This window comes from Hirundo rustica, chromosome 8 (assembly GCF_015227805.2).
Source record: "Hirundo rustica isolate bHirRus1 chromosome 8, bHirRus1.pri.v3, whole genome shotgun sequence".
NCBI classification, from domain to species: domain Eukaryota; kingdom Metazoa; phylum Chordata; class Aves; order Passeriformes; family Hirundinidae; genus Hirundo; species Hirundo rustica.
The window spans coordinates 3086842-3100910 of NC_053457.1; the positions used below are offsets into that span (position 1 = coordinate 3086842).

At 61.7% G+C, this 14069-nt stretch overlaps 3 protein-coding genes across 3 annotated transcripts; 1 reads left to right on the top strand and 2 right to left on the bottom strand.

Annotated features, from left to right (window-relative positions):
• The first annotated feature begins 231 nt into the window (after window positions 1–231).
• Window positions 232–5849, top strand: SPOCK2 (SPARC (osteonectin), cwcv and kazal like domains proteoglycan 2). Its single transcript, XM_058421620.1, has 10 exons — window positions 232–450; window positions 2812–2857; window positions 3155–3269; window positions 3357–3459; window positions 3540–3648; window positions 3725–3844; window positions 3931–4149; window positions 4829–4891; window positions 5028–5165; window positions 5250–5849. The coding sequence occupies exons 1-10, from the start codon at window positions 232–234 to the stop codon at window positions 5393–5395; spliced, it is 1278 nt and encodes a 425-aa protein (XP_058277603.1). The 3' UTR covers window positions 5396–5849.
• A 486-nt stretch (window positions 5850–6335) lies between these two features.
• On the bottom strand, window positions 6336–8323 carry TYSND1 (trypsin like peroxisomal matrix peptidase 1). Its single transcript, XM_040071240.2, has 4 exons — window positions 7353–8323; window positions 7136–7269; window positions 6877–7062; window positions 6336–6780 (listed from the first exon to the last, which is right to left on the bottom strand). Exons 1-4 carry the CDS (start codon window positions 8321–8323, stop codon window positions 6569–6571), a joined length of 1503 nt encoding a protein of 500 aa, XP_039927174.1. The 3' UTR covers window positions 6336–6568.
• Window positions 8324–9134: 811 nt separating this feature from the next.
• On the bottom strand, window positions 9135–13908 carry SAR1A (secretion associated Ras related GTPase 1A). Its single transcript, XM_040071934.2, has 7 exons — window positions 13844–13908; window positions 13451–13525; window positions 12466–12585; window positions 11937–12002; window positions 11441–11544; window positions 10836–10967; window positions 9135–10240 (listed from the first exon to the last, which is right to left on the bottom strand). The coding sequence occupies exons 2-7, from the start codon at window positions 13506–13508 to the stop codon at window positions 10124–10126; spliced, it is 597 nt and encodes a 198-aa protein (XP_039927868.1). The 5' UTR covers window positions 13509–13525; window positions 13844–13908; the 3' UTR covers window positions 9135–10123.
• Window positions 13909–14069: the final 161 nt, after the last annotated feature.

Below are 14069 nucleotides of genomic sequence, written 5' to 3' on the forward strand. Positions count from 1 at the left end.
CGGGGGTGCAGGATGGGGAGAGAAGGGGGACCGCTGCTGCGGCCGTGCCGTGCAGGCGGTTCCCCCGCCCCGGTGCCGGCGCGCAGGTGCGGAGGGCGCGGCGGAGGCCCCGCCCCGGCCCTCCCGCCGGTGCAGCCCGGTGCCGCCCCGCGGCCGCACTCGCTGGCGGCGCCTCCCTGCGCGCACCGCACCGCTCCGCACCGCGCCCGCTTCCCCCGGCGCTGCGGCAGCATGCGGGGCTGCGGCGGGCGCCGCGCCCTGCTGGCCCTGCTGGCCCTGCTCCTGCCCGCCGCCGCCGCCGCCGGCCCCGGGCCCGCCACCGGCCCCGCCACCGGCCCCGGGCCCGCCGCGGCAGGGGAGAGCCCCGGCAATTTCATGGAGGACGAGCAGTGGCTCTCGTCCATCTCCCAGTACGGCGGCAGGATCAAGCACTGGAACCGCTTCCGAGACGTGAGTCCGCGCCGGCAGCGGGGCGGGGAGGACGGGACGCGCTGCCGGGCACCGGGAGCCCCCTCCCCGCCCCGCCGCTGCGGCTGCCGCAGCTCGAGCCTCCCCGGCCCCGGGCCCATCGCGGGCGCCCGGGGATGCTCGGCGGTGCCCGCACCCCGCCGCGGCTGTGGGCGGCTGCGGGCGGCTGCCGGCCCCGGTACCCGGGGGATGCTCGCCGGCTCCGGCAGCGCCGCCACCTCCTTGCCCGTCGCCAAAGCCGCTTATGCCAACGCCTCCATGGCCAGGGCTTGATGCCAAAGCGACGCTCTCCGGTGACCGGGGTGCTCTCCCCGTGCCCCACATGGGGGTGCAGGCAGAGCCCGCCCGCCCCTTACGGGGGCTGCGCCGTGGCCTGAAACCCTCGGTGACAGCCCAGCTCATGTCAGAGCACGAGCATCCCCCCGGACTCCCGCTCCCCCGAGCCCCGCAGGTGTCCCCGGAGCCCCGCGCGGTGCCGCAGCCGGGGCCGGCGCTGCCTCCACGGGTTGGTGACCCCTGGAGATGTGGAGGACGCGAGGCAGGGAGGATGAGGACGCGGACACTGCTGGAGAAGCTGGCACACAGGGCTCAGGATCCTGTCACCCCTCCCTGTTACACAGCTCTTGCGAACAGCCTCGATGGCATTTAACTCCAGTCTTTAATTTTATGGGGCCATCAGGGTTTTTCCTAGGCTCGTTTTACACCTCAAACCTGTGTCCTCCAGGGTGGGGGACATGGTGCTGCAGCCCCATCCTGGGGAGTCCCAGGACACCTGCAGCAGCTGGGCAGGGAGGGGGCACACCCCGAGCTCCCCCCCCCCCGCACCAAGCCAGCCCCTCTGGTCTTTGTTCAGATGCACACTCACGGGTTCACCTTGGCAGCAAGGATTGGATGGATGGATGGATGGATGGATGGATGGATGGATGGATGGATGGATGGATGGATGGATGGCAGCAAGGGAGATGTGCCCACCAAAATAAACCAGTTAGGGGGGCAGAGCATGGGTGAGGTCCAAAGGTGTAAATTCCTCCCCTGGAGACCCCTGCCTGCAACACCTCTGCTGGCCAATACCAGCACTGGGCACCTGGGACCTCGGATGACTGTGAGTGCTCGAGGGGAGTACTTGCAGGCGTGCCCCCATGGCACTGAGCATCCCGGGGGAGTTCAGGGCAGAGGGATCCCCATCCCCGGGCGCTGGCAGCACACGTGGGGCCCACCCTGCTGTGGCATGGCTGGTGCACTGGGGGGGGAGCAGCCCTCCTGGCAGCTAGACTGGATTAATAAGCAAATCCATGGATTTGTGGGGTTTTCGGCTGAGCAGCACCGGTGGGGGGATGCATGGAGACGAGGCCGGCGGCCGTGGCGAGACCTGCGCTGCAGGGAGCTGCCGGGCGCCGCAGTGTTACCAATCACGGCACGGGAAAGCAGCTATCGATTGTGGTGCAAACACCGCCGTGCTGGAGCGAGACATCCCCTCCAGAGCTGCCTCCCGTGCCGCTGCTTCCAGCTGCCATCCCAAATCCTGCCCACCCTCCCCGGGGCGGCAAGGATGCTCCCGCCTAATCGCAAAGCCTACCCCAGAGCATCCCGTGGAGCAGGTGATACTGCCTACTGGGAGGGTTTGAGTCCCTGCTACACCCCCACACCCCCAGGATGCTTTCAGGGTCCTATGGGAGCAGTTCTGCCTCCCCAGGCAGTGACATCCATCTTGGCCCACTCGTTCTGGGCTCACGATTGAAGAATCAGGGTGACAGCACCATGGGGATCCTCTGAGGTCCTCACTGGGCTCCCAAGGGCTTCCTCCACCCAGTGCCAGTCCATCTCTGTTGCCTGGCTTTCCCAGCTGGCTGATGGGGGAAGGCTTTATTCTGTGTAAAGGCTCTCCAGGATTACAGGTCTAGAGCCAGAGATGAGGGAGCAAGTTGGTTGTCAGTGCCAGTGATATCCAGGGCTGGTGGCAAAAGGTCGGGATGCCCCACTGGCACAGGGTGCCTGTCACTGTGGGTTGGGGCCAGGTGCGGGGCTTTAGGCTGTCCCAGAGCTGACAGTGGGCTCTCTTCTCTCTCTTTCTTTCTCTTTTCTTGGTGCCGGCTGGGCCATCACGCTGCCGTGCTGCCAGGAGGTGGAGGTGAGCCTCGAGGGGCTACCAAGGGGGTGATGCCCCGCTTGTGCGGGGAGGCTGCTCCCTGCCCCTGCTGCCTGCCCTCCCACTGTGGGGGTGCCCAGGGGTGTGTGCAGCGGGAGCCTCTCCAGGCTGGTGGCCCCGAGTGGGGTGATGGCACGCCTGGCCTGGTGTCACCTTTCCCACTACCTGCACTCATGCAGGCTCTCCCCAATTTGCAGGATGACTACATCAAGAGCTGGGAGGACAACCAGCCCGGGGATGAAGGTACCGCTGAGATAAGTTTGGGATGGGGCACAGTGGGCTCGGTGCCAGCCAGTATGGTGTGTGGGGGGGGGAGGCGGGGGGTGTGCGTCGCACTCTCTGTTTGTACCCCCCGGACTCTTCCCTTCTGGCTGGGAGCGGCAGTGGGGTCTGTGCGAGCCAGGAAGCAGCAGCTGGTGCCGAGGCGGCTGCCCAGCTGCAGCCTGAATGGCGCTTTGTGCCGGGCCGGCTGGTGGCCGGGGCTGCGGGGGCTCCACTGGGGTGTGCCTGCCTGCCCCAGTCCCTCTCTGCCCCCCCCAGCCCTGGACACCACCAAGGACCCTTGCCAGAAGGTGAAGTGCAGCCGGCACAAGGTGTGCGTGGCGCAGGGCTATCAGCGCGCAATGTGCATCAGCCGCAAGAAGCTGGAGCACAGGTAGGAGCCCGGCGGTGCCGAGGCCGAGCGGCGGCAGGAGGAAGGGGGGCCCGAGGCGGGGGGCTCAGCACCCTCTCGCCCGTGCAGGATCAAGCCACTGGGCCCCAAGGCGCACGGGGGCTGCAAGCCCTGCCACGCCGCCCCGGTGGCTGCCGTCTGCGGCTCCGACGGCCACACCTATAGCTCGGCGGTAAGGACAGCGGCACCCGCCGCGGGGACGGGGCCTTGTGCCCTGTGTCCCCCTGCCGACATCCCGCTGCCGCCCCGCAGTGCAAGCTGGAGCAGCAGGCGTGCCTGGCCAGCAAGCAGCTGACGGTGCGGTGCGAGGGGCAGTGCCCCTGCCCGACCCCGCATAGCCCTGCCGGCGACAGCAAACAAGGTAATTGGGGAGCAGGGCACCGGGGGACTGTCCCCGAGCTCTGCCCGGCCTGACACTGCCCCGCTGGACCCCCCAGAACTGTGCACCGGGCAGGATCTGGCCGACCTGGGTGACCGCCTGCGCGACTGGTTCCAGCTCCTGCGTGAGAATGCCAAGCAGAACGGCTCCGGCGGGCTCCCCGCCAGCCCCACCACTGGTACATGTCCCCGCCACACAGGGAGGGGACACGGGGTGCTGTCCCTGGCGGGGCCGGGCAGCCACGGGCTTCATCCTGCCCTGCAGCGTTGGAGAGGAGCGTGGCAGCCACCTGCAAGGAGGCGGTGGGGTGGATGTTCACCCGGCTGGACACGAGCAGGGATCTCTTCCTGGAGGCGGCCGAGCTGGCCGCCATCAACCTGGACAAGTACGAGGTGTGCATCCGCGCCTTCTTCAACTCCTGCGACACCTCCAAGGATGGCCGTGTCTCCGCCCCCGAGTGGTGCTTCTGCTTCTGGAGGGAAAGTGCGTCCGGGCAGGGAGGGAATGGTGCTACAGGGGCCGGGGGCTGGACACCGTGGGGTCAGGAGGATGCATCTCGTGGGGCTGGGGGTGGATGTCCTGAGGGATGCGTGCCATGGATTGGGGAATCCATGCTGTAGGATCGGGGTTGTACATCTTGGGGTCATAAGGAACCCATGCTGTGAGTAAACGTGGGTGTGGGAGGGAAGTGCATCATGGGGGGCTTATGTCATGGGGTAATGGGCAATCCCTGCTGTGGGTTTGGGGTGTCGGTGGGATGTTTGCCAGAGGGGGAGAGGTACACCACAGGGTTTGGGGCAGGGGGGCTGGAAACTATGGTGGGTATATGTGGTGTGGGTCATGGGGAAGCACATCTTGGGTTAAGGGCGATGTGCATCACTGGGGGATGTACAGCATGGGGCCAGGGGGATACACACGAAGGAGCTGAGGGGATGTACTCCATGGGCCAGGGTGGGTGCATATCGTGGGGAATGCACACTGTGGGGTCTGGGGGGATGTATTCCATGCTGTTGGGGGATTGCACTCCATGGGCTGGGAGGATGCACGCCACCGGAATGAATGAATGCTATGAGTTTGGAGGCGCACACTGTGTGGGGTGAGGGGTTGCCGGCCATGGGGGGCTGCATGCCCACCCTAAGAGCAGCATGTGGCATTGCTGCAGAGCCACCCTGTCTCAGGGAGCTGGAGAAGATCCAGATCCAAGAAGGAACCAAAAAAAAGCTGGGTGAGTGGAGTGTCCCAGGGCCCTTTCCCCCAGCAGTGCCCCGCACAGCCGGGCTGCGATGAGGATGGGGAATTCCCTGGGGGGCTTTGGCACTGCACGTGTTTGGGGGGGGTGGGGGGCCGTTGCTTCCCTGCAGGCACCTTCATTCCCAGCTGCGATGAGGATGGCTACTACCGGCGGGCACAGTGCGAGCCGGGTGGCGGCGAGTGCTGGTGTGTGGACCAGCATGGGGCTGAGCTGACGGGCACCCGCGGCCACGGCAGCCCTGACTGCGGTGAGAGCTGCGGGGAGCGCCCGCCTGGGGATGGGGCTGCAGCCCCGGGACCGTCCTGAACCTCTCTGCCCCTCGCGCCCCCAGATGAAGCAACGGGGTTTTCGGGCGACTTTGGGAGCAGTGTGGGCTGGGAGGACGAGGAGGAGAAGGAGCCGGAGGAGGCGGGCGAGGAAGGCGAGGAAGAGGAGGGTGAAGCAGGCGAGGGCGACGACGGCGGCTACATCTGGTAGAGGAGGAGGAGAGCCCGGGTGGGCGGCACGGCCGGGAGGCAGTCCCCCAGCTGGGGGTCCCCGTGATCCCCCCCCGCTGCCGGTGTGGCATGGGGTGGGTGTTCCCCCCTCTGGTCCTTTGTGGGACGGGGCAACGGGGCGCTCGCCCGGGGAGGGGACGGGCGGGGCGGGGGGGGGGCCGCTCTTGTGCGAATTTGAGCTTTTTTTTTTTTTTTTTTTTTTTCGGGTAGAGCCTTGTAGGCCTAGTGTGCTGCTGCGTGGTCTTCAACCGGGCAAATGGCGCTAATAAAAGTGGGGAATAAAAAGGAAAAAAAACCAAAACCAACAACCCCCCCTTATAGATAAGCTGCCCCCCCTTCCTCCCTGCATTCCCCCTCATGTTGTGCTTACGCGGCTGCCCCGGCCCCCGGCATTGTGTAGCGGCTGTGAAATAAATACCCCTTGCTGTGTGAAACACTCGCCCGCCCATTCCTCCCCCTGGCACCTCCTGTGCCTCCCCTGCACCCACCATCCCTGCAGGGGTATCCTGGGGAGAGGGGGGGTGGTGGTGCTGTGCCCTTCCATAAGTGGGCACTGCTGGGCTGAGGAGTAGGTTGGGGTAGGAATGTCCCCCTGCCAGCACCCTGGCTTTGCTTCCTGCACTCTGCTGCAATGGAGCTGGAACTGGCCTCCATCCCCAGGGATATGTCCCCTCCTCAGCCCCTGACCATCTCCAGGACCCCAAACTAACCCCCTTTCCCCAGGGCCCAGAGCTGTAGAAGGACTCAGAACTGCCTTCCCTCCCCATGCTTTTACCCAACCCCAAACAAGACCCTAACCCAATCCTATCCCTGACCTAGAATATCCCTTATAACCTGCCCCCTCCAACCCAACCCATGCCCTACTGAGGGCCTCCACCACCCCCCCCTGCAGCCACTCAGCACCACAAGACACCAGGGCCTCAAATCACAGCTTTTATGGCTCCAGGGAGAAAATAAAACAATAATGCAGACCGCAAACCTCCCCAGTTTGGGGTTGTCAGCAGCTGTCAAAGGCACTGTGTCATATCCCCTGCCCCCAGGGTGCCCATGCTCCACCGGCTATGTGCAATCCAGGTGCTTGGGCCCCATACCACCGGGGTGAAAAAAGGGATGTGGCAGCCCAATCCCTGGTACAAGCCCCCCAGGAAGGGGGTCAGAGCTTGCTGGGGGGTCCTGTGTGCTGCTGGAGCTGCCAAGTCGCCCGTACCCCCTCACCCACCCGGTTGAGCCCAGCGAAGGCATCGGGGTCGCCAGTGCGGCGGTAGCGTGCAATGAGGGGCTTCAGGATGGTGATGGGGATACAGAAGTTGAGGTGGGGGTAGGTGGCCCCCACAGTGGTGTCCCGCGTGTTGCTGGCCACGATGCCTGGCGGGGAGGGAGTGATGCCCATGTCACTGGGTCCAGCCAGGGGACACCCACGGGACCCCCCCCACCTACCCACGGGGAGAACCCCTGGCTTACCCATGAGGCATCCGCTGCGGGAGGAGACGAGGGGGCCGCCGCTGGAGCCCCCGTGGACGGCACAGGTGGTTTGCAGCATGACAGGACACCCAGCCACCGCCACCACGGCCGAGAGGACCCCTGCTGTTACCGAGGGGCCGCACACCCGCCCCAACGCCCCGAAGCCCACCACGCTCACCTCTTCTCCTGCAATGGGAGAGGCAGGAGGTGGGTGCACGGGGGCGAGGCAGCCCCAACCCCGCGTCCCCCCATTGCTTACCTGGGAGGAAGGTGTCAGCCAGGCACGGCGGGACAAAGCCTGGCACGCTCTCTTCCAGCTCCACCACAGCCACGTCGAAGGGGGACGACTCCTCGGTGGCAAACACCACACGTCCCCTGAGCACGGCGGCATCCCTAAGGACACGAGTAACGAAATGTGATGGCCGGGGACACGCACGGTGGGGAGCTTAAGGCTGGGGGGGCACAACCGCACTCACTGGCCGGGGCCGGCTGCCGGTGTCACATGGAGCGGGGCTCTGGCCTCCACAACGTGCCGGCAGGTGAGGAGCATCCTTGGTGCCAGCAGCACCCCGGAGCCCCAGGTCGCCCCGCACTCCACCAGCGCCGTCCAGCCCAGGGGGTCCTGCCCGCTGCTCGCGGGCACCGCAGCCACCCACGCAGGCACCGGCGGCACCACGATCCCGGCTTCGCCCAGGACACCGGCGCTGCTGCGCAGGATGGCGGCGAGGGAGCAGAGCAGCGTGAGCCCTACCCACTCGGCGCCCTTCCAGCAGAAAGAGGTGGCGATCACGGCCACCACGCGCGGCCCGTCGGGCGACGGCACGAAGGCGGCGCCGCCCTCTGTGCCGGGCAAGCAGCGGGCATCGGTGAGCACCAGGGCGTTCTCCTCGCCCGCCAGGTTGCTGACCACCCCCCGGCTCAGCGTGTTGAGGAAGAGCTCGGGGCACAGGTCTCCGAAGGGGGACCCGCAGGCCAGCAGGGCCTGCCCCTTGCGCAGGCTGCCGGCGCTAGCCAGCGCCGCCCACCCGCCCTCGGGCGCGTCCAGGCCGAGCACCTGCAGCCAGGCGAACCAGGGCAGCGCCCGCGGGTCGGTGCCCGCCTCCCCATCAGCCCCGAACCGCCACCGGTCCGCCCGCCCGAGGCCACGCTCCAGCGCCCGCCGGAACGTCGCGCACGGCACCAGCGCCAGCAGCCGCGCATCGAGCTCCCGCAGCCCGCCGGCCTCGGCGCCCAGCACGACGCTGAGGCGCGGGCGCGGCCGGAGCGCGGCGGGCGGCAGCGCGGCGGGCCGTGCCCAGGCGGCGGGGCCGGCACGCAGGAACGGGGCGAAGACGGCGGCGTGGCACAGCACCAGCGCGGGGCGGCGGCTCAGCACCAACCCGCTGCAGCCGCCATCGCCGCCGCCCACGCCCCTCACCCGCACCGCGCAGCACGGCGGCGCCGCCATCGCCGGGCCCGCCCCGCCCCGGGCCCGCCCCGCGCGCCCGTTGGCTGCGGCCCCTCCCTGCGCCCTCCCCATTGGCTGGGGCGGGGCGCGCACGTGGCGGACGCGCCCCCGCGGGGCCCTCGCTGGGGGTGCCGCGCGCCCCGAGAGCCTCGACCCGGAGCGGCCTCTCGGGCCTGGCTTCCCCGGGACACGAGGGATACCTAGTTCGGAGCCGTCCCTCGACCCCTGCTTCCCTGGGAGAATCAGGAACGTCGGCCCGCAGCCGCCTTCGGCCCCCATGTCCCAGCGCTGGCCCCCAGATCCCGCTTCCCCGGGACCCTCGGCCCGGATATCCCACAGCCACGCTCGCTTCCCACCTCAACCGCAGCACAAATGAGTATCAAACCTTTATTTCCAACAGAGGTACCGGGACTGGGAGAATCCCATTGGGAGAACTAAAATTCTCCCTGAACACCGCTAGTCAGAGCAGAAGCCCCTCCTCTCTCTTCTTGGCTGGCTGGGGCTCGGTGTGGGTCCTTACACTAAGAGCAAAGCCCCTGCAAACCTGGCAATCCCAGGTTGCCAGCCGGGAAGCAAGTGGCTCTTCCATCCTGCCTCAGTTTCCCTCATTGCACCCCACAGGTCACAGAATTATGGACACACTGAATGAATATTCTGAGTGGGAAGTGACAAGGATTGAGTTCTGCCCCTGGCCCTCAACAGGACAACCCCAAGAGTCCCACCCTGTGCCTGAGAGAGTTGTCCAAACACTTCTGGAACTCTGTGGCCGGTGTTCTGATGGCCCCAAAGCCCAGCAAACACCAAGCCAGACTGAGGTTCATTGCCCCTTCAGAGGAGAAAGACATGTCTTTATTGAACTGAAAATGAGTGCCAGACAGCAATGAAACTTCAGACAAAAAAAAAAAAAAAAAAGTCCATTGAGAGTATAAAAGAAACCGGTTTAGTCTACATTAATTACCTCATGATATGCAAATGTCAAACACTTCCATGCTACAACCACAACAGCTCCGTGGTTCTTATGGTGATGGCATGGCCAGAGGATCCTCAAAGGAGAGTCTGGCCTGAGGGGGAACCAGGCAGCCCTTCCTACTGAACACCACCCCCAACACCTGCACCAGGTGCTCCTCCCCAACTAGAAAAATAAAAAAAAAACAAACCCTGTAAACTAAAGAAGCTGGGATTGCACACCTCAGTCCTAACGGCACCTCGCCGTCGTTGGTCAGCGTGACACAGCACAGCCACCCTACAGCTCAGTTAAGCCCAAATGCTATGTTTATTGAAGACTTCTAATATTGTGATACCTTGGTTCAGTAATTTGTGAAATACCTAAATACCGTTAAATATATCTTTAAAAAACCCTAAACCAGGCTCTGGACTAAACAAGATGAAAGTTAACCTAAAAAGTTAGAAGGGACGTCATTTACATTAACACTTTCTTTAAAAAATAGAATTGCTTTTTCCTTTCCTGTTTTTGTTTGGTTTTGAAGTCAATTAACCACAGTGGTGAGACGTGCTCTCTTTTTCAGCTGTTACATTGCAGTGTGCAGTTTTGCCTTCCCAGACTGGAGCAGCCCACCTGTCACCGAACTGGCAGGGACAACTCAGGAACGGCGCTGCCTCCCTGCCATGTGGAAAAGAGTGGTGTCACCACTGTGCCATAAGGGCAGCCGGAAAACCAGGAGTCTCTTGGACAATGCCAGTATGCGCTTGGAAAGCCTTCCATGTTCTAATAGAAAAGTCCATAGGAAGCTGTGAACAGGATCAGTCCAGAGGAGTAAAACTCTCGTGTCTGTACCAGTATCAGTCAATGTACTGCGATAGCCAGCGGAAGCCCTCACCGTAGCCTTGCCTCTTGAGCACGCTGCACATGAACACCTCCATGGGGCGCGCATTCAGGTCCTTCAGTGGCACATTTCCCTGGGGAAATCCAAACAGGAGTCATATCTGCACCCCTGGTGCCCTCAGGGAAGCACTCAGTGAGCCACAGCCATCCAGGGGAGCTCCTCTGGCAGGCCCCTTCATGTGTGCAGTGCATTTTGCACAATTCCAGCAGCCTCAAAATTTGCCCAAGGGCATCATCAGAGGTTTGGGTTACAAGGGACTTTAAAGATCACTTCATTCCACCCCATTGCCTGGTCCCACAAGACCATGTTACTCCAAACCCTGTCCAACCTGGCTTTGAACATTTCCAGGGATAGGGCAGCCACAGCTTCTCTGGGCAACCTGTGCCAGGTACTTACCACCCTCACAGGGAAGAACCTCTTCCCAATTCCCCATCTGAACCTGCCCTCTGACAGCGGGGAGCCAGTCCCTCTTGTCCCACCACTCAATGGCTTTTAAACAGTTTCTCCCTTGCAGGCTCCCTTTAGGCACATCATCATCATCACTATTGATTCACCTTGGCCAGTTAGTGGACAAATTCCCAGTAACGACCCCATCAGGCCTCAATCTGCAAGGAAGCAGGCAAGCTCCTCCCTGCGTGTGACAATCCGAGATTTGGATGCCTCCCTACCTTTCCTGTGGTCTGTCCGTAGAGCCCAAAGATCTCCCGCAGTTTCTCCTCACTGATGGCCTCTGGTCTGTCGATTTTGTTTCCCAAGATAAGGATTGGCACGTTGGATATTGTCTCATCTGTCATTAATGCCTGCATGAAAGAGCCAAAAAGAGTTGAGCAGAGAGGTGGAAAAAGGAGTTGTTGCCTGAAGAAAATGGTTTTGTTTAAGCTCTGTGACCAACAAGGGCTCGTTTCTGGGGCTTCCATACTCCTATGGAAGACTCACAGAATCTTGAGGTTGGAAAAGCCCTCCCAGCCCATGGAGTCCAACCTGTGCCCAATGCCCACCTTGTCCCCAGCCCAGAGCACTGTCCAGGCCTTCCATGGACTTCTCTAGGCATGGGGACTCTAAGCCTCCCTGGGCAGCCCTCCCAAGGCCTGAGCACCCTTCCCATGGAGAAATTCCTCCTGGTGTCCAATCTGAGCCTCTCCTGAACTCAGCTGCCTGTGGTCAACCCAGAGTAAGGACATCCAGACTCCTCCAGCTCTGGGAGAGATGGCTGTTATTTATAATTTAGCTGATCAGAGGTCTTGGAGAAGGGAAAGAAAAGAAGTGTATTTACATTAAGCTCAACTTTGGATTCCATAAGCCGTGAGTGATCTGCACAGTCCACCAGGAAGACAATCCCATTGATGGCAGGCAGATAGTTTTTCCAGACCCGGCGAGCTGGAAAACACAAGGGACAGACATGGCCCTGTGAAATCTCCATGCAGGGAAAACTCCACCAAACCTCCGTAATCATGACTGACTTTTTAGCCAGGGTGTCTTCCTTCCCATAGTTTTGTGTATAAAAGGGCAAAACACCTGTGTTTAAAACTTCCAGAAAGTGCAGAACTAAGAATTCATCATTTATTCAGACTAAATTATATCGGAGTCTTCCACAGCTAAAAATATTTCAGGCAGCAGAGCATGAACTGGCAGCATTTCCTTCCAAGCAATCCTACAGTCAGGAGGTCGCTTCCACATGTTGTTCCATAAATAAATCCAGGCAACAAATAATTAAGCACTGCTAATTGCTGGCACTTGTCCGGATCAATTTTTGGTCATTTTTCCCTTACCTTGTTCATGTCCACCCAGATCAAAAGTTGTGAAGGTCATTCCAGCAATCGTCAGCTCCTCTGATGCTGAAATGGAAAACATAGGCTGGGATTCAGGAAAACAAGGAAGTAGTGACAGACAGAATTTCTCTGGCATTCGTGCTGGCATCACTCAAGCTCCTCCAACAAGGAATTCCCTGTACTTCCTGCAGAATTCAGTGGCTGAAATGGAGCCATTTCACAAAATCACGAGTGGCAGAAAGTAATTTTTCCTACTTCCCACTGAAGCTTTTTAACCTGCAATTATTATCCTTTATTTCACTTTTAGGAAAATCCTGCCTTTCAATTAATAGAGCCAACCACTTCTTGGGCATTTCTAGGGAGGAAAAACACAGATGCACTTCAGCCTGGGGAACCACAGTGCAGCTGCAACCTCAGCTCAAGTTCTAAGACCCTCAGATCTGCCAGACAGAGGGGTGTCCTCCTATACCGTATCCCCAAAATTCCAGAGGAAAAGCCATGCTGGGAGGCTTTACCTAGGGAGACTTACTGGGATGTAGCGTGGGGACGTGCTGACCCAGCCTGTCATCTTTGAGCATGTGCAGCAGAGTGGTTTTTCCTGCGTTATCCAACCCCAAGAACACCAGTTTTCCAGATTTCTTGTACAAACCTGTGAGGAGAAGGAACAAAGGAAGAGGAAAACTCCAGCGGGAGCCGGAACGCTGCTGCGCTGCAGCCGCTGTTTTTCGGGGAAGCCCTTTCCCAGATCTCTGCTGCCACCTGTGCACACTTCCAGCATGGACATGGGGCAGCAGGGTAAACACATACAGCTCAAACAGGCCTTTTCCAAGGCACGTTTACAGTGATGGACATTTCCTAAGCTCATGCTCCCATTCTTTCCCCCGGTCCATCCTAACAGCAGAGGACAATGTGCAGCAGAGTATTACGGATCAATCTGTCTCAAAAGATGTGAAAATTGAACAAACCCATAAAAGACAGCAGAGAGCTGTCCAGAAAAAGTGCAAAGCAGGGAACAGTACACTGTTTTCTTAGCATAAGCTGATTTTTGTTATGTCTATCACAGGAATGCTCCCAAAGGAGACTTTTTCTCACCCCATCCCTCTCATCCTCCCTTCAAGAGGGGATCAGGAGAATGGGCACCCCAGCAAGGAGTTCCACTGGAATCCAGAAGAACCCTCCTCTGGAAGGAGAACGAGGAAGATGGGGTTCCCTTCCTGGTGAGGTAGCACCTCTGCCTGGGGCTGGACCAGCCCTGGGTGCCAGCCCAGCTGCTCAGGCTCCCAAAGGGTAAGAGAAACATCTGAGTTGGAGCCCAACACCTCCAAATACTCCCAAAGTTTCTCTGCACCAGTGTAAAAGCCCCTTTATTGATACGCAGCTTCCTCACCAGACTTTGCACTGGCCAGACCACCTTAATCCCCAATTTTTACGGGATACTGGGAATGGGAGAAGCCAAAACGACCCGGACGGGGCTGCCAGGGGCTGCTGAGGCACGGAGGGAGCCGCGGCATTACCTAGGAACTGCAAGACGCTGCTGAAGCCGTTGTAGAGCCATTCGAAGATGAAAGACATCTCTGGAAATAAAACGCCTGCGGGGGACAAACCCCAATCCCCGAGTCACAAAGAGTCGGTGCTTAAAGGGAGCCGCGGTCAGGGGGTCCGGGCCGGGGGGATAGGGGACGAAGGGGAACGGGGACGAGAAGAGACATGGGATGAGGGGCCTCGGAGGTGAGGGGGACCGACCTCAAGGGCGGGCGGCGAGGCCTGGCCCCCGCCCCGCCCCCGCCCTGCCTGCGTGTCACCCCCCGGGCCACCGCCGCCCCTCGCCCGGCCCTGCCAGGCGCCCGTCGCCCCGCTGATCATCCCGCCGTGCCCGGCCGGCCCACGCGGCCACCCCCTCCACTCACCCCCGGCTGCCCCCGGGCCGCCGCCGCCACCGAGTCCCGTCCGCGGCCGCCGCCAGCGCCCCGCCGGAAACGCGTCAGTGCGCGCCCCGCCCGCTTCCGGCCCCGCTGGCCCCGCGCGCACGGGGCTGCGGCGGGCGGCGCCCGCGAGCCCGCGGGTTCGGTACCCGCCCGCGCTCCGCGGGGACTCGGTTCGAGACCGGCCCCGTCCTGCGAGGGACACGGTCCT